Raw genomic sequence first — 26,785 nt, 5'->3', positions numbered from 1 at the left:
AGACTGGCATTAGGAACAACTGCATAAACAAAATGTACCTTGTCACTGCTATTAACATCGTGAGTAGACTTGCTCTGAGTTTACTATCTTTGGTGTTCTGCCTATGGCAATGCACTTACCCTGAGTGGAGCAGCACCGGCAACGTTTGCTCAACAGCTGTAAATTGCAGAAACATTTCTTAGCGGAAGTATCGCAATGTTTATCCCGTGTAATGGATGCATTCCCATTACAAAACACACCCTATTTTTTATCTGTGGCAGAACTTTTATTTGGAGGGAAATTATAACTTTTGCATTTACATGGCACGAATTATATACAGTACACTTTCCATGATAAGAATTAAGATGCTGTTCACAGAAAGGTATCAAATTTGGAGATAAATAATGTGTAAGCTAAAATATACAAACCAGGGGTGGAGGTGAAACTATTGGCCATTTTTATTGTCTATAGAAGAATTTCAAGGAATAATGTTAATTCAATGTTCAAAAATTTTTAACAAACTTCTAGTAAAGTTAATTGAAATATTTATAATACTATTCCGTGGTTGCACAGTATTTCCAATATACAATCAAGAAGATGCACAGAACACAACACTTAATATGAAAAAAACCCCTATTGCACCCACGATTTAAAGGTTTCGCTGCCTTTTGGATGCTGCACTACCATATTTATATAAACATTTACAACACTTCAGTAAACACAAAGGTTCTAAATGTAGTGCAGCATTACGGGGGGTCACTTTCAGCTCTTAAAATAAATGTTAAATGCCCATATACTGTGCCATTTATTCTAAGCTGATGGTTTAAGCTGTAACCCTTAATTCCTACTGTGAGTAGCCAACACACTTTCCCCATGTTCAGAAGATTGCCGCCCCTCTGCCTACATACTCTATATTCTGAGACCTAGACTGTCCTTGGCTTCATTGTCATTTTGGCATTTTGCCTCAGTGCTTGTGACAACTATCCCTTATATCATCATTATTTTTAATGTCCTGTTAAGTAGTCCTGCGTAGAATCTGAAGCAAAAGAATCTGCATCTTCGTTATCGGAATCATCACTACTGTCATCAGCCGCTGGCTCTCCCGTCAGCGCTATCCGGGCATAATCATCAGTGTCTATAGACTTACAGAAGTGAATGGCATACTTGAGTTTTTCCTCTAGTACTTGCTTACAGGAATACCTGGGCAGCTTCAGGAGAAAGAAGCAAGTGTATGACTCAGGAAGGAAGTGGTCTGGAGGATTGTATTTATCCAACACCTGTTGAAAACAGAAAGCATCAGATTTTTGATTCACTGTCCAAACCACAAATAAATATCAAAATAATACCTCAGAGGTTTTTTAAGAGCACGTTAGATTTGTGATTTCACTGGCAAAGTTTCGTAAAAGAACAGTGAAAAGACCAAATCCATTTTCCCTGCACTAAGTAAATAAATAAAACCAGACAGATACGAGCTTCTTGGATTATGAATATGTGGTTGGGAACAATCTCAAAAATCTAAAAATTACATTATCGAATACAAAAATATGCTTTGAAGATTGTGGGTTTTTAAATTTAGCTGAAACGGTTAACTGAGCTGAACGAAATGCTAAATGAATGCCAGCAAAACCAGCCGATGACTGACAGTGGAAAACACAAAATCCAGAGAAGCGAATGGCTGGGATATGAAACAAATCTCCACTCGCCCGAGTCAAGACAGAAAAATATTTATATATATTATAGGTCTCTGTTGCACTGTTGAATCAGCATAATGTTGCATGAACAGTGGAATAATATCAGCCTGTTCACTTGTTATGTCCTACTTCTCCACTGCCAGCCTTTTACAATGAAAACTCCACACCCCATCCCATCCACCTTACCTGAATAACAAAGTCCCTCCCTCTAAAGTCTGCAATAGTCCTGGGCAGCCTTGTTCTGCCCCACACAAAACGCAAGAAGAGAGATCGCTCGGTATTGGAGAAGGACTCCATCACTTCCCAGAACCACTGTATCAAGGAAGCAGTTGGTTCGATGCCCTTGTAAGTTGCTACAGATTTCAGAAGGTGAAGTGGAATATCCGGGCTCCCACATACCTGAAAAATAAAATAGAGTGAGAGGCTACAGAAGTCCGAGCAAACAACAGGTGATTTGTTCCCTCCACACCTTCCAAGTATTTAATCACTGACAAAACGAAGATGAACATGTTTGAAGCACCATGCATTCTATTACAATAACACTAAAATGACATCTTTCCCTCAGGGGACAATAATGAACCTTCTTTCATATTCCTGAACCACATAAAGAATTCTACTCGGGACAAATGTCTCTGATTCACCTCCTAGGTCCCTTTTTTTCTGGGGTTTTGGGGGTTTGTTTGTATCTTCCAGAAATAATTCATTACATCACTGCTCAGCTATATCAAAATAACCTTATTAACACCAAGAGGGCAATTAAGCATTTTTTACTCTTTCCTTGGACACAAGGTTTGCAATCAGAGTGATCACTGTAATCAGTATTTAAAGTGGGGTTTGGATTAGTAAGATGTGACTGAAGAATCTCACTCCAAATTAGTCTGACACAGGGAGCAAAGCAGAAATCGATACCATAGTTTCCAGTTCATATCCTGTAAAGAGTGAAAGTAGAGGAACTGGAACAACACGGGCCATCCCCTCACGAACTGCTGCAACTTGCTCGTCGAATTCATGAAGCCTGCAGAGACACATTTGCAGAGTTTCTATGAATCCCATCTCAGGCAATTACTGTAATATCAAGGAAACATTAACCGTTCTCCTCCCTCAAGTCTCCAGGTATGTGCCAAGGAATGTTAAGAAACATTTATCACACCAGTTACTTGGCTTGTAACGGTTTCTACACCAATTCATACTGCACAGCAAGCTTGGTATGGAGAGGTGTCTCCAAATGTTTAGGATATATTATTTCCAGTATTATTCATGTGCCACGCCCAGCAAGAACAAACCAATACTCCATTTGGAAACAACATTGGGAAAAGAACAGCTGTGCTTTGAAACTCTGCCCCCAAACACACCCAACACCAGACAGACATTACGGTTAAAGAAAAGTGGGTCTGAACTAAAACATGGTGTCTGAGGGGACAGGGGTGGTTGTACTTCCAGACAGAGATGAGGAAGTCTGGCATTTTGCTGCTTCTGCTGCCACCCATGATTTGTAGTTTTCTTTCCCCCTCCCCCCCCGCTCCTTGTCAAATAATTTCTGAGGTGTTTTACAGAGCTCTCCAGAGCACAGACTCACATCATTGTCACATCCTGTCCTCAGGCTTGTCAGCACCAAAATAAACAAAGATGTCAGGACAAACTTGGTCTTTTGCATCCACCTTTTTTCACATGGATTTTATTCAGGTGCTAGATTTTCTCTCAAGGGCTTCATACAGTTTAAGATCTTGGTACTTAATCTAAACATTTAGATGTTTCTCCCAAAGGCTGTTAACTGTAAAATGTAGAATTGCTCGTGCCCTTTGAGGACAGTCAGAATTGTCAAGGGAACAAAACCATTTCTTCAAAGGAATGTAAAATTTTATACAGACGTTATCACTTATCCGTTCCAAATGAAATTTCTCTCTACTGTCAAAAATAGGTTTAAATATTGGTTCGTAACCATTAATGGGGAAAAAAATAAAATAAAAACAAAGACTGTAATTCAGTAGTTGGTGACAGACACTGTAACTACACACTAATTTGCAAGTAAATAGTCATAATATGGTTTTGCTCAAGCACCCTCTAAAATAGTTAAATACGGTGGGGAGAATAAAACAACTATGAAACGGTTTCTTGACCAAATTACCTTATTTTCCATATTTCAATAGGCACTAGGCCCACTACTTGACATAACAAGATGCCTATGGCTGCTTCTTGGACGTACTGGTCTGGATTAGCTCTCTAGGTATTTAAGTAACCAAAGGCCTGTCTTCTCAAATACTGAACAATTATTTCCCACTGATTTCAGTGCAATGTTCAGCTTTTGGCACCTGTGGGTGAACTTCCTTGCCTGCAAATAGCTGCAGACATATTTTTAGGTGTGCAAAGAATAAACATTTTGTTTTGTGTATTCCAACTTAGATAAGACCAGAGTAAGAACTCAGCTGGGATTGCTCTTGACTGGAACTGATGATACAAAAAAACTGCGGGAGCAGTAGTACTAAATCTAAGCTCTCTTCACAAAGAGCTTAATGATCCAGCCTATTACTTCAGTGCACAGGAAGAACTAGATGGATGGGGCATTTCTCCCAGGCTGCTGTGTTAGGACAGCTATTTAAATCTACAGCCATACCAGCTAGTTTGTTTCCTAAAAAATTAAACTTAATCTTTTCTCCTTGGATAAATTAAAAGAAATCAGAAAATCAATACTGTAATCACATGAAAATATTAAAATACGTGTATACAAGGCTTTAAAGCAGTATATTGTTTAAATACATATTTTCTTAAAATAAAATACCTATTCATGTAAATCATTTGAATGACTTGTTCAACAAACCTGTAGTTTATTGCCAGCCTCACATACTCAGCTCTGTTATCCAGTGTAATGTGGGTGTACTTGGAACTCAGCTGAATATCCTGACCACTCGCATTAGGCACAGTGAACGGGAGGCTCATAGCTTCAAACTCTTCTGAAGTAGCTTCGTTGTCTCGAATGTACATAAGCCCAGGAATAAAATCTTTATCAACCTTTTTGAAAAGCACAAGCCCGAATTACAGTTAGTTTACCAGCACTATATAACAACATCACTTGCACACCAAAAGCAGTGCACCCTGTGTCATCTACAAAAAGCACTGTCAAACACCTGGCCACCACCCATCTAACTTAATTTCAAAGCCATAAAATGGCTCAATATTTTACATAAATTTCATTATGTGGGAAGGTGCATGTGCTCTATATTTCAACCCTTTTGGGGAGCATTTGCCAAAAAATGGTGTTATATAAGGAAGTGGATTTAAAGCTTACAAGCACAATCATCTCTACCAAGTCCAATGGTGGTTTTGATACAAAAGGAATCCCCTTACTGACAAGTAAATGACTCAACACTTGTACAGTAAGTAAAGTACATTTGTACATGACAGTATTGGAGAAGGAACTCTTCTTCGTAAACAAGCCTTAACTCTTACTCCACATTTACTGAGCTCAGTAAACAGAAATTGAAAGTTTGTGATGTATGTGGGCACAAACTATTTTCATCAGTAGTTTGAACCCATTTTCTTTTACTTCAAAACAGTGTAAGCGTGTGCACCCAACCAGTTACTGCATCTTGACACAACAGACAGTAACAGCTACACAAAAAGTCTACCGGAAAGTAGGGGTTTGACCACAAACATCTGTCAATTCAAATCCCTAAGAGTATTTGAGAACGCTCTAGAATTCAAATAGTTTATTAACTACTACTGAAATACTTAAATTTACAGTTTTAACAGTAAGTACAAGTCATGATTATACACTGGCTCAAAATGTAAAAGGCCAGTCAAGATACAAGTGTATAGAAACCAGGGAAGCCAATTTCTGGAGAAAAACTTGTGCCAGAGTCTGCTTGTCTTCTGTAAGTTATACCCTACTCGGGAACTTCATACTTACCTCACTGAGATCAGCAATTGTTAGGTTCATTCCTGCAAGCTGTTTCCACACTGGCTCAGCCAGGTTGAGGCTCAGAGGGCTGCCAGTTCGAATAGCAATGCCCAGAAGCACACCTGTAAGTTTAAACATAATATTTTAATTTTTTTTTAATTGGATTCCCAATATTCTGATGACGCAATACAAGTAGAATGTCACAATACTGGTAGTAATTACCAAGAAAACGAAACATGTTCATGTGCAAGAGCGACTTGGCAGCAGGATTTAATAGGAAACAATCTCTGTTTGCTCCAGATTCATCTCTTCCATTTGGTGTCACAATTAACAGAGGGGTCAGCCCATTCTGAAGCTCCTCGCACATTTCTGCTATTGATTCACTATAACCTCCACCGCAATCATCCACAGATTCACCTTGGAGAAGAAAAAAGGCTCAAAATTAAATGTTCTTTCAAAAATAAATGAAGTATTGAAATAAACCGTTTTTCCTTCCATGAGGATGACCGAGTAAACAAAAGTTTACTAAAAGCTACATTGTCACATCTGTTCGTACGAAACCCCTTTATGTTTTGCAGTGTATTTGGATATTTCCAGTTCACTGTAAATCATGTTATTTAGAAGAATATAAAACATTTCGCAGTGTCAAAAATACTATGTTTCCAGAGGATAACTAAGGTTTTTGTGTTACACACTAATCAAAATAAAGCAGAGGTAGAAAATCAAAGCAACGTGATTCCTAAGTGACATTTTAAAGTAGATACATTAAATATATCTCACATATAGTCGACAGAATGGCTCTTTAATCTAAAATATTTTCCACCGGTAAGCTCAGGGTGATATGTGAATTGTAAAATCCATCCTACCAGTAAAGCCAGCTAGCCAGGACTACTTACCCATTCAGACAGCTGAAAACCAGGTTTAGGTTTTGCAGAATGTTTGTTGTAAGCAGAAGAGTTGCCCCCAGAATTTGGGGAGAATTAGACACATTTCTACTAATCTTGATTATTTTTATGAAATCATTTAAAAAGGATTTTTTAATTCCTAACATTTTAAGCACCTTCCTCTGCCTACACACATACATTGTTTTTCTATATCCCTTCCTGCCTTCAGGTGCTCCAAAAAGGTAAATCTGAAGAAAATTGTAAACCTAAGTGCAAAATAAGGGGGGGGGGGAGGGGATAATCATCTTACCAACAAACTTGACTTTCCAAACACGATGAGGAAGCAGAAGGCTGTCAGGGCTAAAGGAACTCATTTTAGCACACATCTGTCCAAACACTGACTTGGTACCATCAGGCCCAGCCAGTCCTCCTTTACTCCTAGAACGTTTTACCTATTGAGTAAACACATTACAAGAGTCACCATAAGATATATTTCAGCGAGCATCGTTGTGCAGATCAGACTGTAAGATTAAATGTTTAATAAAATACCTATGTGTTCAGTGAAACATTTGCAGAGGTCCACAGTGTATCTCCTACGTACATGACGTATACAGAAGAACAACCAAATTTCAGCTTCCAGCACTACCATATCTTTCAGTACCATCTAATACCCGTCCCTAGATATTGATATCACAGACTCCTATTACATATCCCAATCCTCTCCAGGAGGATGAAAACACTTAAATTCTCAGACTATTAGGCGCCCAAAATAATTTCAGCATCACATGATGGTTGAGGTCAGAAGGCACCTCTGGAGCTCATCTGGTCCAACCCTCCTGCTCAAGCTGGGCTACCTAGAGCCAGCTGACCAGGACCACATCCAAACCACCTTCAAGTATATCCATGGACAGGGACTCGACAACCTGTGCCAGTGGTTGGTCACCCTCACAGTGAAATAGTGTTTCCTGAGGTTCAGAGGGAACCTCCTGTATTCCCGTCTGTGCCCATGGCCTCTGGTCCTGTCACTGGGCATCACGGAAAAGAGCCTGGCTCTGTCCTCTTAGCACTCTCCCTTCAGGTACACAAAAAAATACATTATGGAGATTCCCCCTGAGCTTTCTCTTCTCCAGGTTGAACAGTTGAAATTAGTATGTTGATTAGAGCCCAAGAAGGATTTTCATACAACAGTCTGCCATCCGAAGATATCAGCTTGTGGAAAACCAACTTTTCTTGGACCAGAGAGAAAAGCAGCAGCCCAAACAGTATACAGTGAAGTGTGGAATAATTAAGTTCAAGAACTCGCCTCAGCGAATAATCATTTATTGTGAGCAGAACCATTGCAACAAAGAGGGAGAGGCACTCAAGTCAATCTGTAATCTGGTTAAAGTAATTTGAAATTATGAAGATGAAAATTTAGCTTTTCCTCCAAACCTGAAGAACAAAAGTTTATATTTGTGTCAAACAGCCTGAGAGTACTCACTGAAATACTGGCCATCCTGTGGGAGGGACTCTCTCCGACCCACCAGAACTTGGGAGAAATGTAGTACATAAAGCCATACACTCAGAGACTAATAACAAAATTTATAAGAAGATGATAGCTTATTGGTTGGAATCAGCTGAGAAATATGCACTGTTAACATAGAAGACAGATCTATGAAGAAAACGAACACAATTCAAGGATGTGTCATGAAATCAATCTCCTGAAGAGGTAGAGTAGTAGCAGTGTGATAACTGCAAGAGCACACATTCTCATCTGTACTTTGAGGTTTCAGTTATCTATGCTCAAACTGAAATGCTACAGAAAAAATACAGTATAAAAAGATGAGGAGTAGGAAAGGCTATTCTATACAGGCTGACAAAAAAAGCTTAGCCTGATCCGTGTAAGAAAATGAAGGCTGCCATGAAACGAGTGTTTTAAAAGCACATTTGAGAAGGGAGAAGACAAAAACCGGGAAGGAGGAATGTTATTTAAACTGAAGCGTAACACTCACAAAAAGAACAAATAATTCATTCACTGACATGCTGTGCCTACTTTAAAGTCAGAACATTTTTAATCATGATGCTAGTGAGATTTCTGTAACCCATATTTAAATACGAGCCCTAGTGAGGAGGAAGAAACTGTTCTTGAAGTGGGATTCCATATATGTATATGTGTGGCATTCCTCCCATGACAGTAGAGAACACTGAACCAGAAGAACCTTTGCGATATTACATTCCCAAAAGTAGGCATAACTGACATTTTTTTCCTTTCTAAAAGGAGGAAAATCCCTTCAACTGCAGTGACAATCTCTTTCATTTCAAGGGAAAGGTATGATTTAACAGGATTATGAACATGTCTGCCTGTAGGTCATAACCCACTGTCCATTTGACACTAGATGAGTCAGACCAGTACTTAAATACTAGTTATATCTGATCTGCTAGTAAGAGGGTCACTAAGTAAACATGAGCATTGAGGCCCTGTCTAAACATATAACTGCTAGTCCACTTCCTACCTCAGTCTTCAACTACCTCTATTACACCTTTCCAGAACAAGGCCTAGATGCCATTTTGGAACATTTCACTTAACCATTAAAGGGATCTTAAAGCCTAGCTGCAGTTAAACTCACAACTGCAAATAAGATGAAAATTCCTGACATTGGCAATTACCTGCATGAGACTATGTAAAGCAGTTTTAAATCTTCAATTAAATATTACAAAGGCTCAAACGTCTAAAAATCCACATGTTCATTCTCAAAGTCTAACTCAAGGAATTGTGACTTGTACTTGGTACTGTGTAATCAGGCCAGACTATGAACAGTCTTTTTTAGCCTTCACTTGGCCAAATTTAGGACAGACTTGTGTAACAGCAATATTTCATTTCCCCCTGGAGCAATGGAGTAGGGAAATCCTGCAGCTACCAGTTCCTTTCTACAGTTCAAGGCAGATTCAAGTAATGAATTGGAATACAAGAGAAAGCCCATTTTAATTAATTAATTCAACAGTAGAAGGATGACACTAGGAAACGAGCCCAAAACCTACTCACTAGTTTTCTGCTTAAATACTTGCACTGCTGTATTGGACGTTCTGAGCTCACATGCACACATAAAGTAACGAGAAGATCTCTGGCACAACTCTCTCCAGCTACAACTTCCCGAAGAGTACGTTACGCCAACACATTTTAATCACATAATATTACCACAAGAAATATTAAGTGCCCATAGAAAATGGCAAAGGAACAGAAACAGGGTCCAGCAACAACAGGATGTACTTCTGTTCACTAAGAAAAAACTAATTACTCAAAATTTTCACAATTTCTTCATTCTAAACTTACAAAGAATAGTTTTTCATACTTCTTATGGTACACAAAAAGAAGAAAACCACCGCTAAAGGAAAGAAACACACAAGGACTCTGTAACACCAGGCTGCAGTCCATTTAAATGAAAACAGTGCTTTACTATTCTATGTTACAGAAATATCTATGGAAAAAAGACATATCTGGCCTAAGGCACAACATTACATTTTCTAACATCAACGATAAAGAAAAAAGCCCTTTTGAATGAGAGTGTTGCAATCAATATGACCACATGTGATGATCAGCAAAGGACAAGAGTTTATCAGCCTGATTTTTAATTCTATTCAGCAAAGGACAAGAGTTTATCAGCCTGATTTTTAATTCCCCCCCCCCCCCCCCCCCCTTCATGTTCTATGTTATGAAAGGAACAGCTGAATACATTTGATCATTTGGAAAGGTAAGAAAGGCATCAGAATCACTACTCTCTCAAATTATCTAATGTAGTGAGTTTTGAACAAGCAATCCTTTGTCAAGCAGGACATACTCTGCTCATTGGAATATTTCAAAGAGTGCCCCCCTCACACAAATAACTACAATGTGGATGAAAACATACTGAAAAAAAATGAGCGGCCCTTGCTGCATTCACTTCTTCACTGTTTGATTCTCTGATAAAAAGCCAAATCTTCAGTATTCAGACACCAAACAGCTGAAACAAAGGGACTTGACAAACGTATAGCACTGTGGGCTAAACACACAGATACTAAAATCAGAACGTAAGATACCTGTATTCTGTTAAGCTCTACGACTGGCCCATGCTGACGATCTCTCACCATAGTTGCTTGCACAACTTTTCTGAAAGCTGCCTCCTAAAAAAGGAAAACACGAAAAATTAAAATAGCAGCAAAACTGCAAACAAAAAGCTGCACGTATTTCACAGATAAACAAATACTCAGTTCAAATCTGGTAAAGAACACTCTTCAGCAGAATAGAGAAACTGATCCTGCAATACTATCCTTCAGCAATAGCCGCCTAAGTACATCACAAAACACTACAAAAGGTGTAACATCTCTTTTTCTTTAGAAGAAATGGAAACAAGCATCAAATACTTTAGAAATGCTAAAAATAAACAAAAGCAATAGAAGATAAAGCTGTGAGATATTAGATAAGGATCACGTTATTGTGTCTGAAACAGCCAGGATACTAAAAAAGTAAACAAGAGAGTCTCCCCTGTATCACTCAAAACTGTGGCTTGAAAGGTTGTACTCCATCCTGACTCCGTTATTACTAAGCAACGAACATGCCGCTCAGTGCGGGTAGAAATTATTTTATAACGGGAATAATATACGTCTACGAAAAATAATTAATGTCAGAGAAAAACTATTAAAAAAGCCAAGGATGACATCATCTTGCTATGGAAGGCAATAAATTAACAACAAATTAAAAAATAAACCTTTTGTGCAAATTCACGTATCTGAGGTATAGTCAGATACTCACAAAGTATTTGGATTCTACGCTGCCAGTTTCAAGCAAGCTTTAAAAAGATGTTAAAGTCTTTTGAATCTCTGAAGGTAAGCCTGACTTAAATGCCTAGATATGAATATGGCATCGCAACTTCTGGTGTCTCTGCTGAATGCTTTTCAACTTAAAATATGCCTGATATCACATTTTATCTTGTATCTGAAGCCTTTCTGTAACTGTTCTGCAGACTCTTAAATTACGTTGAATGTGCCTCCTGCACACCTATTTTTATACTTAACATCATATACCTATAGACTCCCTATTAACCATGCTAACATATAAAAGTGTCATGAACAGAATAGCTAGGATGTCCCTTTCCTTTTTTCCCATTTAGGTTGTGATGAAAAATGTGTGGTCTCCTCTTGGTCTGCGAAGCATGCATTCTGCTGGATTGCTCTACAATACAATTTTATCGGAGTCAAGAGAACGAGACCTTGAAACAATACATGCTACGGAGTCTAGTTACAGGCCATGTGTCTTATTTAAGGACACAGAACAGCACTGGAGAGGGAAACTTAACTGGTTCTGATTTCAAATATCTCTCCTGGCAGATTTTGTCTGTTTATATAAGTTTATCTTTTTTTTTTTTTGTTAGACAAGTTATTATGACAGCGAGAAAATTCAGATCCAGAAGTGACGATCATACTGAAGGCAAGTCATGTGTTTAAAAGCTTTCCATATCTGAAGTTTTGAGTAAGTGGTATAGCCTTGAAGCATTATAATCATCTAGATTTTCCCATGGCTGCCTTTACTTACAACTATAAAAATCACCTTCTTTACTGATTTGAGACTGAACTCCTAGGTGTTCTGTCTTCAGATTTAGCCCAGTCTAAAACAACTTTGTACCTGCATAAAGCAGGTAGTATATCACCTCATCATGACAACTGAAATATGAAAAGCAGATAATGACTATTCCACACTTATCTTACTTTTTTGCCCACCTCCCCCCCCCCCCCCGACAGCATCTACTGAATGCTCCAAAAGAATCTGGATTTACTACAAACTGATTTACAGTGTACAGTTATTTTCAAGATCAACACACAAAAGCACTAGGATGAACAACTTAGGAAAACGTAATAAAAAACACATTCACAAAGAAGTTTGCTCACTCCCCTAGAAACATTCTGATAAATACCTTTCCCTGTGATATCAATATTCCCCGTAATGTGTCAAACCCAACTGAGGGTCCTTGGCCAGTTTCATCAAGTCTTCCTTCGAGATCAAACATTGGAATGCAAGGACAGAAGAGTTCAGAAATGTGATGCAACAGCAGAAGCCTGTTTCTCAATGAAATGATGGGAATTTCCTGCAGATGATTGTACTCCATAGGAACCTATGATAAGGCAATGATATCCAAATGTAATTTAGAATTATTATATACTTCATTTATTAAACAGAACAACAATTTATAACATATGTATGTAAATTTGTATTAGAAATCCAGATATTTGATTATTCATACTGTCAAAACAATACACAAAACTGAGTTGTTTATAAAAGATACTAATAGAATCCATCTAAACTGGAATGAGCATTAGAAACATAACAGACTATTTTACTATTCCATATTTTACAGTTCTATATCCAGAAACAGACACATTTTACATCCTGTCATTGCTACACCCAGGAAGTATAGCTGAAAGACAGAATATTCAAAGAATAATCTTCTCAACATAAAGCAAGCAATGAAGGACTCCCATGGAAGGCATAAGATTTTCATAGTTGGAATACAGAATTAAAACTCCTGCCAATTTGCAAACTGAGTTAGTGTTCTGCATTAGATTAACAGCTGAATGAGGAGGGTTTCTCACCTCAGAAAACTGGAATTCTTCTTTGGAAATATGGAAGTAATACAAAGCAACTGACTCAAACTCCAAGTCAAATCAAAGCCCACTGAGCTTATGCAGGGATTTAGAAAGGAAACATGTCTACTGAAAGATCAGCAATAAGCATCCTAAGTATGTTCAAAATCTGAACACACCAAGCCAAAAATATTACCTGTGTAGGGAGCTTGCCAGCATTAGCAGGTTTACTGGTTGACCAAGCTAAAGTATGTGCTGAGCCACAGGCTACTCGGTTGATCTTTTTACCCTGAAGTGCTGCAACCAGGCGTGGTCTTTGGATGGCATTAGTTGTTCCATCTCCAAGCTGCCCTTCATCATTATCTCCCCATGTATACACTTCCCCTAAATCAACAAAAATAATGAATCATTCTGAAGCTAAGATAGAAGGGTTTTGCCTTTTGTTTTTAAATCGGCATTTATAAATCATTTAACCAAACTAGGCCTTGGGCTGCAATCAAGATTTCTAGGACTGATAGCCACTCTGAAATCCACTATGTAGTGCAGATAAAACTTGAATGACACAGTTAGGGCCATAGTCTGTGTAGAGCAGCTAGTATAAGATACATTTATTTCTTCATACTTTGTAAAACTCCAAAGTTCTGTTCCAGAACAGGAGGAAATGGTGGACCAGAAGAATAACAACAGATACACCAGAAAAAGCCTGTGTTTGACAGTTTCACGGCAAAAAAATCTCACTGATTAAAAAAAAAAGATGATTTAGAAAAGGCTTAACATTTCGTATGAGACGAAAGAAAAGACCCTCTAATAGGCTGTATTACTAGAGACGACATTAAAATGGGTGCTTACTGTTGCAAGGTAATTGGAAAATACTTTTAAAATAGCAACCTTGCTTCTGAGCATTCATTTTCTGCAGCTATATCCTATTTCACTAGCACTCAGTTACCATGCAGACTTGTTAAATAAATGTGGGAGTGAGTCTACTACAAAGAATATTCAGTATCTCAAACACTCTGTAAGAAGCAATATTGTTTGTGTAGTGCTTCATTTAGCAAGTTAAATGCCTCAGCAGGCTCAGAAGACCCTGTAAAAAGAAAAAGCCAAATCCATTCATTCTACTGCTTGACCAGTATGTAATTACTTGTAGAGCTCTACATTTTTGACCAACAGCATTTATGAAACTTAAACTATTAACTAAAAACTTCCAGTTTGCTTTATGTGATCATTTTAAATCAATAACATGCTTGCTGCTCAAGAAATAAGCAACATCTGCACACACAAAGTATTCCTACGCACACAGAGGACCAGAATTTTTAGCAAGGACAACCTACCGACAGCTAACTAAAAAATTAAAGTTCCTTTTTTTTCAAATTCCCTACTGAGAAATAAATTAATTATTTTATTTTTATACCATCTTCAGTGCAGCAAACACAGTGCAAAGACCCAGTAGCAATTGCAATGACTTTCTTCCCTTGCAGTCCCTGCACTTGTCGCGGTCTTCTAACATGGTCATCAGATCCATGGCCTAACCGGTGATAATCTCCTTTGCCCCTGCACAGAGAAGGGAAAAAAATTCAAAACTGTGTTTTAATTGAGGGGGAAAAAAAAAAGGAATGACAGGAAAAGGGCAGGGCAGGTGGTGGTGCAGGGGAGGAAGGAGTGGTGTCAAAACAGTGAAGGCAGTGTAAGACTGTTGCAGACAAGGTTACACCTAACGCTGTCAAAGCAACTATACCAAAATACTTACCACGTATATACTGCTCCAGATTTGGTAAGAGCCACAGAGAACTGTGATCCACATTCTACTTTAACCACTCCAAGGCCTGTGAGGGAATCAATCTAGGACAATAATATGAAATGAAGTCAAAGTTAAGACAGGAAGCTATAATTTTGTAGTCTGCACTGTGTTAAGTAAAACATAATGTGCAACCGTGTGTCTACATGTATATTTATAAAGTAAAATGTGTATATAGATAAGGTAGCAGATTTCTACCCCTTTCATCTTTCTACCATTTGCTATTTAAACACTAAAAAGAAGCTCAGATTTGCCAGACTGCTGCGGATCACCTCTAGCAAGTTTGGCCAACAGCTACCCAGCAGCTGCCCCTTAGTATAAAACATAAGGCTCTGTCTCCAAATACTCAACATTAATGATCCCTAGCTCATATGACGTGGATGTGATTCTGCCAACATACTAAAACATGTAAGCCTCCAGTACACCCTTCCTATTTAATGTTGTGTGGGTCCTTATGCCACTTTAACATCAACCCTATAGGACTGATGATTATGAAAATATCTTGTTCGTGTTTCATCACTGTGTTCTATCATGCAATAAGAAACTGTTATTTGGGACAAAATGGGGACACCTGTATCCAGATAATAAAGTGTGATTCTGGACTAGGAATCTGAAATCCACTGTGCATAGGTATACAGAGTGACACTCACGTACATTTCTCAAACACAATGTTCATCTTTATAACAAGTGCTGGAATTCCAAGTAGGTGGTTATATGGATTTAATTTGTAACATGAAGAAATTCCAAGTCAACCATGCATTCACATGAAAGGTTTAATAGAAAGTAAGATTACTCTTTACTCAACTGATATCCCTTTTATAGAATGAAGTTATGACTTCAGCAGTATTATGGCAATTTATTAACACATGGAAGTATGAAGGTTTCTTGGCAAAAATCTAATGTTATGACATTAAAATGAGAAATACTGCTGGAACCAACAAGGTTCTCCAAAGAAAAAATGCTTCAAGAGCAACTTTAAGAGTCAGCACAAAATTTAAAGAGTCATTATTGTAGCCCACAAAGTTAATTCTTGACAATCAGAAGAATTCTGATGTCCCGGGATGGGTCGAAGTTTGCATATATTGGCATAGCTGTCTTCAGAGTTCTCCATCAACCATCACAAAATTACATTCAAATACCTTCATTGGTACTTTACAACCATCACTGCCTCCTCTCCCAAGTTTTCCATAATCTCCATCACCCCAGGACCAGACCGTATCATCATCAGTCAGGCACAATGTCTGTGCATCTCCGCTGCCACAGGCTATGTCAATCACACGGTAGCCCTGGAGAGCTTCCACCTGTAAAGAAATCATACATTTTTGTTCACAATTAAAGTTAGTTTGAGGAAAGATGAGAAACGCAACTTGGAGAGGTGCTTCATTGGAACTAGGAGTCTGAAACAGCACAGGAACAATCAAATAAAGGCTAACTCAAAGGGCTTTGCTCTTTTCATACCAGCAAAATGAGAACTAAATATGTATTTATATACTGGATTATTCTTTTTAACTGGTGAACTAGTTACTTTTTTTTTTTTTTACCTGAAAAGTCAGGGAAAACAATTTTTACAGAACACCTAAGGTTATCAAAACTATATTCTGCTGAAATAATTTCAGGCTTTCTGGGTACTGTATACAGTAAGAAAAAAACCCTCTTGTTTTCAAATACTCTTTCACTAGTTTACAATTTTCTAGCACTTGCATCCTAATCTGAATTTAACCAACATGTTCTGAAATGAGATGCTGCCATCTCGTGACGAAGTATGGGATTTGTATTCACAAAGTAAAAGGATGGTGACTCACATATCCACCCTCCCCATCCTCATCCCTGCTTGAAATGGATTATAGTTAGAACAATCCATCATCAAAAGCAGCATGGAACTTCACATACTTCAATTCATCTACAGATTATTTTCTTACTAACCAAGAACATGGAGGGGGCAAAGATGAATGTACAGAAAAGGTGGGTAGGCCTCGTTTTTTTGGGGACAGGGGAATGAGACCACCTGGATACAGGGGATAAGGTCCCGAAGTGGACTAAGAATGTATGACACCTCAGTCCCACAAATTCAAGCACTGAAAAAAGTTAATGCTTGCATGAATAGAAATATATGCACAGAACTAAGTAAGAATAACAAACTAAGATTCAGTTAGATTCAACTAATGTAACTAATGTAATTAATTAGGCTAAATTCTTCTTAAATTAGTATACACTTCAGTAACATCTCAGTATTCAATCACGAGAATTAAGAGTATAATTATTATGTCAGGAAAAAAGCAGTTTGCAAGTGACAAAGTGGCTATTGCTGTAACCACTGGTATATTTGCCAGGAAGTTAACCATGACGTGACCCAGCAGACAAGGAGCTCACATGTTATTTGCAGTGCAAACTACTCCTGTGGAGGGGTGGAATTTACTTACTGGGGGGAGGGGTGTTTGATTTGGGGTTGTCTTTAAGTCTTCTCTCAAAGAAATTCCTTATAAGCTGTTCAGTAACCTCTAGCCAAGTTTTGCAGCTCCACTTTCATTATATTCCTCCAATCCATCCTTATTTTTCTAAAGCAGCTGTTCATTTCTTACAAATAGATGCCAACATTTTGCCCCTACATTTTTCTGTGCAGAAATGCAAGCAGTTATGAATCGGAATGTAAGACTAAGACTGCATAGAACTCCAAAGGTATTTTACCAGTTTAGGTTTCAGTTGGTCCTCACTATCTCCATGCCCGAGGCGTCCGTATCTTCCCTTTCCCCATGTAAAAAGGTCTCCTGCAGCTGTGATACAGGCGCTGTGTGCTCCCCCAGCAGCAATGTCAACCACTTCTATTCCTCTCAGAGATTCAATTACACGAGGACGATCACAAGGGCTGAAATGAAATGAAAATACTTGTCTTGACAAAGCTTTCAGAATAAAACCATTCACATTCAACAACACATGAAGAAAGGATTTTAAAATTAGGATGAGGACACCTAAAATAACTGAGTATTTGCTTTTTCTCCAGTGTAATATCCTAAAGATTTAGGTTTAATTAGTCATTCAGAAATACTTTGAGAGGCCTATAAAAACTGTAAGTATTTTACCAGACATTACACTACAGCATTACAGGTAAGCAGAAACTACTAAACCACTTCCATTAAAATACAGTCCAAGCTAAGCATTTACCCTGGAAAATCAGTCCAATTTAAGATACATTATCAAAATTCCTGGCATAAAATGTACTGTTGCCCCCACATGGACTTAAGCATTCTTTTTTCTGTTTGGATCAGAACACTGTTACCACTAACACAACAGAACTTCTCCTTTAATGCAGGCAACAATGCATGTGGAGATCAGAATCAGAATGGCAGTCTCGCTCCCTAAAGCGCCTTCAAGTTCCATATACCTACAAGACAGGTCCCAGAGGAAAGCCACTGGACTTCAGCATCCACAGTTATGTTAGAACACAATATCCAATTACAGAGTAAATGTTTATCTGACAAATACTTTGTTATTTCTCCAATTAAAAATGTACATTTTCATGTCACTACTTAATGCTGACTTCTACATATAGGCAGTGCTCATACAACACTTCAAAGACACAGCAACTATAAGAAGTACATTTCAAAGTGTTACTTACCTTCGGTTTCCATGACCAAGTTTACCATCTTCTGCTTCACCCCAAGAATAAACTTCTCCCTCAGAAGACAATGCCAAACAGTGCTTTCCTCCTGAGTTCACTGCAACTTTTTTTATAAACACATGCTGAATGGATTCCAGTAAAGTTGGAGTAGAAACTGACTCTGTTCCTCCAATTCCAAGCCTACCACCTGCTCCATATCCAGTGGCATACAGCTTTAAATGGAAGAATAAAATCAAATTTTTTTTTTCCTCTTGAAGAACATTCACTACAGATGTAGAGAAGAATTCTTAACGTATACTAGAATACAGTTAAAGGAAAGCCTGAAAAAACCCCGATTTCTTACATTTCTCATCTGGAAAATAAGAAATATTTTGAAATATTTCACCAAAAAGTGAAAATACGGCTATGTTCAAGTCAATATAAACTGTCACTAACTTCACAGATTTAATTTTACATCCTAAGGCTGATTTTGTAAAAGTATCAAGAAACCGTGGCTTTGCGTGATAACATTACAAAACCGTCTGTCACCTGTAGGTCTCTTTCAAGCAGCAGTATTCTAGTTTTCTTTCTTCTATGGAATACACACAGCTAAACCCAGTAGCTTCTCCCACCCCATAAATACAGTTTCAGGTACCACTTTTCACTCTCTATCTAAAAGTAATTTCTTGCAACAGAATGATGTCAAGCAATGTCATTAATCTATCCCTCACCCTTCCGTGAATCATTATCAAGGATGATACTGGCTGCCGAGGAATCACTACAGTATCTAGTGATGACTAGATGAACATAACTGTTATAAAAAGCTCTAGCTAAAATTCTGATCACATCCTTAACAGAAAGCTGCCAATCTTTACCAAGATAAAGACTTCTCAAATTTGTGGATTTATTTTGTTTTATTTTTTCCCTATCCCATCCACTAAACCTCTGCATGGTGCTCCTTTTCACTCAGGATTTAAGCATCTGCAAATCAGGTCCTGCAATATCTAACTTATAGGCATCTATCCAACTGTGAACCATCTCAGATCCCAGTTAAACCTCTGCCCTGTCAGAGAGCCATAATCACAAACACATTTTACTGTCTGGCCTGTTTTATGGGACTCTGTGAGCACATTACTTGTATTCAGCTTTGTTGGCCAAAATCTGATCATGCTCTGGAGTTGAGAACTAAAATACATGTCTTGTTTCACGCATTTAATACTGTAGTAAACTGAATTCCTAGACTGCACTGGCAGAAAGAGTCCAGTTCAGTTTCTTTTAAAAAAATAAAATAATAATAATAATAGTAGTAATTATTATAATAAATCTGTACTATACACATTGTTTTTTATTTAGCCAAACCTCTTCTGACTAAGGATGAAATGTTTCGAGGAGGTCTACCAAATAATCATTTGTTGTATCCTTACTTTCCCATCAGCAGTCACTGCAAACAGAGTCTGTTCACCACCAATTAACTGCACTGGTCTAAGGGTAGCAAGAGCTTCACATGGAGTTGGGACTTTAACTTTTGCCCCTTCAATCCCACCAAGCTGTCCTCTGTGATTATGACCCCAACCATAAATAGTTCCACTGCCTCCAGCTGAGAGTGTCCAATCATCGGGTCGTCTGCAGAAAATGCAAAACAAACAATATTTTAAAAGAGCTTTTAAAAAGTCACCAAAATCGACGTTTGTCACTGCACAACAACAAAGCGTCACAAGACCAAACCAAGGACAGTTGAAAGAAATAACCTATTCATCCACTGGACAAGCTGCTCATCCTGTTCCCTCTTAAAGACATCATGGCACTCATGAAGGACATCCAAATTATCGTTATCTGCCATTAATTCTCGGATTTTCTTTGCGACCTGTAAAATATTTTTGATTGATCATTATGCAAACTAGAAGTTACTCCTATCACAGCTGGCATAAAATACACCAAATTCAGTGTCTCTTTTTAAATGACACACTTCTATACGTTCCATGAACCATCTGAAATATTCCTGCACTACCTCATCAAGGAAAAGGCGCGGTAATGGTGTCCTTTTATCAAGAGCCACAGCAACCCGGGATGCCATACAGTATCTCCTGAACCAGGCCCATTTGTGCGTCTCTGCACAGCAAGGGAGTGTGTCCAACTCCAGATCACAAGCAAGAGCCACAAGCACCTGCAGACAATCAAAAAGCATTGTAGAGACTTTATCAAAAATGTGACATAAAAAGTAATACACGTTTCATGTAATTGAACAGCTCACAGACCAGTAGGGCCTGAACACAGCCTCAAAGACATGTAAGGTGCATGGGACATTAAAAGCCATCGTCATTACACCCATCGATGGGGCAGCATCAAGCATACCCACACTCTCTCACATGATTATATATCTGATTTCTTCTTCCAATCCAGAAATTTTCACAACCCCTCTGTGAAAAACACTCCCAGATTAATTAACTTCTTTATATCAAATGTCATGTCCTGAACGTCTTACCTTCCATTTCTAAACTAAATCTCCTTCCTACAATTAAATCAATTTTCAATGATTTTCAATTTTATTCAATTTCAGATCAATGTTACTGATGAAGATTGTGAACAATGGATTACTTCTTCCCAGTATAAACTTTTACATATTTTAAGAATTTCTTTTCCTTAAGATAGGCAAGTCCTCTTAGTTTAACTTTCACTACACGGGAGACTTTTTTAGCCTTTTATTCTTGTTGTTCTTTAGGCTTCTTCAACTTACTTAGCTTTACTTTGAAATACAGGGTACAAAACTGAATACCCTTCCTTTTAAGACATTCTTCTTTGTTCCAACTAGATGGAAATAAAACCTTCCGGGTATTTAAATAAGTAAACACAAATATACAACACTCCTATTAAGACAACTCAGAAATCACTTATCAAGAGCAGTCTACTGTACTTCTAAGATATTTTGCTGACCTACCTACCACCGCCTAGCTAGGTACTCCTTATCCTTTAGTTGTATATTTGATTCTCCTTTTAGAAGCTGCATACTGATTTTGACAGAAAATGTTTCTGATGCAGGACTAGATGAGCTTATCGCATCTCACTAAAAAAAAAATCCAGAACGATGCTAATGAATTCTTTACTGATTGTACCTCATTACCTTAAAGAAAGGGCTGTGGAGCAATTGTTTGCCACCTCTCACAATGGGGTCTTCATAATCAAACTGTCGCTGCAAGGCTTCTGGGAGACCTTTAACCAAAGCAGCTAAAGCACTCCCTGTGAAACTCTAGAGAGAGATCACAGAACTAGAAAGTTAGTCTTGCTGTATGCATTACAAAAAGTACATTATTTAGATGACCATGACAAAACATTAGCAGCATCCCAATCTACAGTTAGCTATGTGAGGCATCATCTCCAGCCATCTCCTAATACAAAAGTATTTCTATCACTTTTTGCCTATTCCAAAACAACATCTATACAGTAGTTTTTTTCTAAAATGGAGTACCTTTACAGACTTGCAAACCTGTGAAAGAAGGCTAGTTTTCTGCAGATTTCCTGTTTTGCCATTAAAAGCAAAAACCTTGTACATGAGGGCTAGCATTTTACTGCTTCACATATGCCTTAATGTGAAAAATATGAAGAGGAGAGCATCACTGCCTTCTTACCAAAGCTCGTGTTTCTCCATCATTATCTCCTAGAATCCGGTTGATGTTAATAGACTGACCAAACTCTGTTGTGAGCAGTTTCCGTAGTCTCTGCAAGGCCCACATTCTGTGGCCAGCAGCTAAGGAAACATAAGCACACGAAGAATGACGTCCTTACTTAAAACAACCATTTGAACTTCAAAGAAAGAGACAATTTTAAGACTACACCTACCTAAGGCACTCAGCTGAGCACAAGCTGCAAGAGAAGCTGCCAAGCGAGGAACTATACTCCTGTTGGAAGCAAAATTTAAGCGAAAATCCAACAAACACGTAACCAAATCCATTGAGGGACATGAAAGAATGCAACGATCTGAAAGAAGGTCTTTAGGGCCTGCAAGAAACAAAAAGCAAAAACAACACAAAAAAAAGGTGGGGAAGATTTGTCCTCAGACTGAAATAAGAACAAAATATAAGCAGGATTTAGCTGGTCAAACACAGTGTCTAGAGCGCTGGTCTGCATCTGAGGTGGTCGATTCTACCTCCCTTTGAAGGGATTGGAAGAAAGAGACACTTCCATGACATAATTCACTTAATCCCAAAAGTAAACTGGTTAAAAAAAAAAAAATTCAGATCAATTGTGCCTCAAAGTATCCTCTCTTCACTAATGAAGAGGCACACCAGTGATAAAATACATTTATATCTCTGGAAGGTGTCCCTGCTCACGGCAGGGGGGTTGGAACTAGATGATCTTCAAGGTCCCTTCCAAACCAAACCGTTCTGTGATTCTATGATCAAGTGCACCTCTCCTGACTTTGTCGAAAATGTTTGCTAAGCATGAATGAAAATGTTTTCTTAGCACAATTGTAAATGAATCATTGAATTGTGGCATGTAAATATCACGCAGTAGATGCAACTGTAAACAGACAAGTAACACTAATCTTTTGCCCTTCTATAAACATTCTGTGAGATACCTTACCTGCAGCTGGCATGATAGGGTAAACAGTGAATCTCCATCCCCATCCATTCACAGAGCCATCACTGATGAACTTCCACTTCAGTTCATCCCCCGGAATTCGCAATTCACTAGACCAATCTGACCACTCACGACCTGTTACAGGTAATATGAACACGTCCATCTACACTGTCTGAGCCAATATGCAAGCCACTCATCGACAGCCTCTTCTCTCCACGGCTACACACGTTGTAAACATCACAAATGCATTCACGAAAAAAGCTATGTAAAGCACATGAACGTAACTATAAAGATGCTACATTAACAAAATTTAAAGTCTTAAACAGTTCAATTAGCACTGTTAACATATACTTTCAAAACCACATTCAACAGACAATTATGAGTTCTTACTAAAATCCATTGTCCTATTTTCAAATTATCTTTTCATATTACAAAATATGCAACTACATATACATTAAATAAGCTTTACAGCTTTTTCCAACCAGGAATCCAATCAGAAATATCTCAGTAATGAAACACCAGCATATCTGGGGAAAAATGGGTCTACAGTAAACACCCATATCATGACTGCTTAGAAATGTTAAGCCCAGGCAGTAACTACCAAGACTCTTGCACATGATGTAATGCATGGGCAGGTTCGATGTAAAATTTGATGAGATTAAAATTATTCCTCTAAAGTCTACTGTAAATTAATAGTGCTCAAAAATTAAATCAGAGGTAACAGGACAAAAGATGTGAAGAGTTGATGTAGTGACACATACATAGGCCAGAGCAGAAAACAAAGAGAGACTAGCTATTATTTGGGCATTCGACAGCAGAAGAGCATTTGTCTTGACTGTATGAAAGCTCCAATTTCTGTAAGTATGGCTTGAAAAAGAAAAGAAAAAAAAAATCAAACAAAAGAAGTATCCTTTTCTGACTGTGTTCCAATTTGTTAAAATGTACTTTGATTATATAGAAATCCACTCATGTTGGCAAGGGTGCTAAACATGGATTTCTTTACACTCTAACTGCTCTCAGGACGAGCATGACAACACGCTATTCTGAGAGATTCTCCATATTCAAAGATGCAAGATCACTCTTAGATGCCTGTGTCTAGGTCCTACATCGTTTTTAGTTTAAAACTGATGATGGATTTACATATTTTTTTTCTCTTTTCTTACTGGCATATCCCTCAGAATAAGTCAGTCACAGACAGTGGCACGTTTCATTCAGCATTTAACAGTAAATCACACAAGATGTTTTGGAAAAGCACTAGTTCTCATAACCTGATCGGACGGAAACAATTCTGTTGACACCATCCATTATGGTGAGTGGATCATGACGCCGCTCGGTAGAACACTGGCGATCAAATTCTACCCTCAGTCCCTCAGCACCTAAACAGCAACAAAGAGTTTACACATTTCTACAGATGAATGAATACCACGAATAAATGCAGCATTTTTAGAGATCCACGTGAACTCAAACACACTTGTTTGGAAGTCGTAGTGCTCATTAATAAAAGTAACTTCCTTTGGTTCAATGACATTATTTGTCTGTAATTTCTTCTCTTTGAAAGGCTTACATCATAGCAAGCTTATGTGAATAGGGGCTAGCAGACAGAAGGCGATGTTCAGAACATTCCAAACTAAAGTTGCAACAGACAAAAAATGCCTATTTACAGTTAAGGCAAATAGCTCTTTGTTGTCTGTACCTTTTGGAAAGTACGAGGTTAACATACTGAAGGAAGCACTATATGAGAAGACAGTGTTAAAACAAAAAAGTATTTCCCTAATGCTCAAACCCAGAAGAGAGGTGTTCAATTGCTGACCCTGAAAAAGACTCAACCCTTCTCAGCTTTGTAACTGAAAACAGTAACGATATACAGCCGCAGTCACAGCCAGTGAAGCAAAAAATGCGTATTTCACAGGATCAGATGCTGATGCTGTACGTAAGAGTTTTAAGAAACATGTTATTATAGCGACAGGATAAATAACATGGCTTTAAAAGTTCAAAAACACACATTTTTGAAAGCTAAGGAAAAGTTTTATGCATGCAGACTTGAAATTAAGTGAATTTTAGTAATGTAATTTTAAGTATTCTATACCTGGTATTTTAACTGTGCCACTAGAAGATGTATCATCAGTATATGGATGGCTGCTTTCCACCACAACTGGTTGCGAAGAGAGGCGACCACTTTGTGAATCAGTTGCTACATCTTCTAGTTCAGTAACACACAGCTCCAACAACATATCAGCAACCTAAGAAAAGAAAAATAAACACTATGTGAAAGTTAAGTTTGATTAGTCCAAGAAACTACCATTCTTCCCAAATTTTAAATAAATAACTTGCTTTCTGAATTCTGATTCATAAAGCATCACATTCATTCAAAAACACTTTTTGGTGTTGTTAAAGCTAGAAAAACTCCTAAAACTAAAGGTCAAACTACGTAAGTTTCCAGTAAGTAAATGACAAGACAAATAGTTGTTTTTCCCTTGCAGATAAAACAAACTGTAAAATCTAAACTGTAAAGCACAGGCCAAGAGATTAATTGTGTTGATATTTAACCCGTATGTAATACTGCAAAACACCGTTTAGAGAGAAAATGACAATAGTACTCATTTTTAAAGAGCAGTTTCAAATAAAAATCCTGACTCTTGAAGTTAAAAAATAAAAACAAAACAGCAAACCATAAACCACGCACAAACACAAAGTTGTCCAGCTGTTAGTTAATTCAATTATTAATGCTAGGAACCAAAAACCAATATTAATACACAAGTGCAGATATAGCACTCATAATTGGAGTGGGAGAGGGACAAAACCCAGAACATGGGTATACACAGCTGATCATTGAAAATTTCGACGGGGAGAGTAAGTTCGAAAAAGACACCACTCAACTACCCAATTGCCTCTACATGAATAGCATCAGTTAGGCTCTCCCATATTCCCAGTTTACTCACAGAGCAATAATGTAAGATTTCAGTGTTTAAAACTGAAGCTGTCTTGTCATTTATACCATTCATAAATAAATAAAATTTCTCTCAATTCAGTGCACACTCCTTAGCAAAGCCATTCGTCTTTTTGGTTAGTGAAGCCAAGTTTAATAAAAGCATACAAAAATCAGCTTTGCATAATCACTTCTGATGTTTCCAATCAGTCTTTAAGTAGTGCAAAGCCATAAATCAACTACACTACATGAACGTCTTAAAAAGAAATGCATTGTTACCCATTAAAAAAAAAATTGGAAGGGTAAAGCTTTAAGAAATATTTAACAACTTTCAGTTCATTACTATAAGTAGATATTCTATAATTTTTTTATTTTGTAACATTCTTTCATATAGCTGCTGGTATCCAATATTACAGCATTTATTAATTCCGTTTGTCAAATGTCCACCAAAAACCCCACACCCAGGGGTACTTTGTAAGTAGTTAGAAAAACTTCAGTGCATCAGAATTTAAGAACAAATTCTGTATCGTTAACAATATATTAACAGCATTTTTAGCGAGCAATGACAACCACATCCATTTGAGAAATAAAGCCAGACACAAACCAAAACCAACAGACAGGTTTTTCAACTAACATTTAACAGATTCAGGAATTAGGGCTTGGTTAATTCAGCTTTATTCCAATATCCACACTCACTTGTCCAATATCGACATACAATTCATTAAGCTTCTATTTTCATTTCTAATTGTAGCATGACAAATAGATGAAATAGTCTATTACTGACATCTGTACCACATGCATGTATTCATGTAATATTTCAATTAAAAACATTTAAGATTCACGTGCATTTACAT

The 26,785-nt window shown here is 37.7% G+C and overlaps 1 protein-coding gene across 1 annotated transcript in view; it reads right to left on the bottom strand.

The window, feature by feature from the left end:
* Positions 1 to 250: 250 nt before the first annotated feature.
* The window catches only part of HERC2 (HECT and RLD domain containing E3 ubiquitin protein ligase 2), a 93,012-nt gene continuing 66,477 nt past the window's right edge, over positions 251 to 26,785 (bottom strand). Inside the window, exons 68-91 of the mRNA XM_010159569.1 lie at positions 25,092 to 25,245; positions 24,274 to 24,381; positions 23,009 to 23,140; positions 22,265 to 22,423; positions 22,054 to 22,172; positions 21,549 to 21,674; positions 20,439 to 20,594; positions 20,179 to 20,294; positions 19,855 to 20,053; positions 18,449 to 18,663; positions 17,521 to 17,698; positions 15,975 to 16,136; positions 14,788 to 14,879; positions 14,452 to 14,591; positions 13,237 to 13,424; positions 12,374 to 12,571; positions 10,503 to 10,586; positions 6,760 to 6,901; positions 5,788 to 5,982; positions 5,575 to 5,687; positions 4,486 to 4,676; positions 2,580 to 2,685; positions 1,857 to 2,069; positions 251 to 1,256 (exon numbers count right to left, since the gene is read on the bottom strand). Of these exons, the coding sequence (XP_010157871.1) occupies positions 984 to 1,256; positions 1,857 to 2,069; positions 2,580 to 2,685; positions 4,486 to 4,676; positions 5,575 to 5,687; positions 5,788 to 5,982; positions 6,760 to 6,901; positions 10,503 to 10,586; positions 12,374 to 12,571; positions 13,237 to 13,424; positions 14,452 to 14,591; positions 14,788 to 14,879; positions 15,975 to 16,136; positions 17,521 to 17,698; positions 18,449 to 18,663; positions 19,855 to 20,053; positions 20,179 to 20,294; positions 20,439 to 20,594; positions 21,549 to 21,674; positions 22,054 to 22,172; positions 22,265 to 22,423; positions 23,009 to 23,140; positions 24,274 to 24,381; positions 25,092 to 25,245 (3,759 nt within the window). The 3' untranslated portion in view covers positions 251 to 983. The remainder of the gene's footprint in view (positions 1,257 to 1,856; positions 2,070 to 2,579; positions 2,686 to 4,485; positions 4,677 to 5,574; positions 5,688 to 5,787; positions 5,983 to 6,759; positions 6,902 to 10,502; positions 10,587 to 12,373; positions 12,572 to 13,236; positions 13,425 to 14,451; positions 14,592 to 14,787; positions 14,880 to 15,974; positions 16,137 to 17,520; positions 17,699 to 18,448; positions 18,664 to 19,854; positions 20,054 to 20,178; positions 20,295 to 20,438; positions 20,595 to 21,548; positions 21,675 to 22,053; positions 22,173 to 22,264; positions 22,424 to 23,008; positions 23,141 to 24,273; positions 24,382 to 25,091; positions 25,246 to 26,785) is intronic.

This window comes from Eurypyga helias, unplaced genomic scaffold (genome assembly GCF_000690775.1).
Source record: "Eurypyga helias isolate BGI_N326 unplaced genomic scaffold, ASM69077v1 scaffold2269, whole genome shotgun sequence".
Classification (NCBI taxonomy): Eukaryota; Metazoa; Chordata; class Aves; order Eurypygiformes; family Eurypygidae; genus Eurypyga; species Eurypyga helias.
The sequence above is the reverse complement of the archived record's forward strand: the minus strand, read 5'-3'. Positions and strand labels throughout refer to the sequence as shown.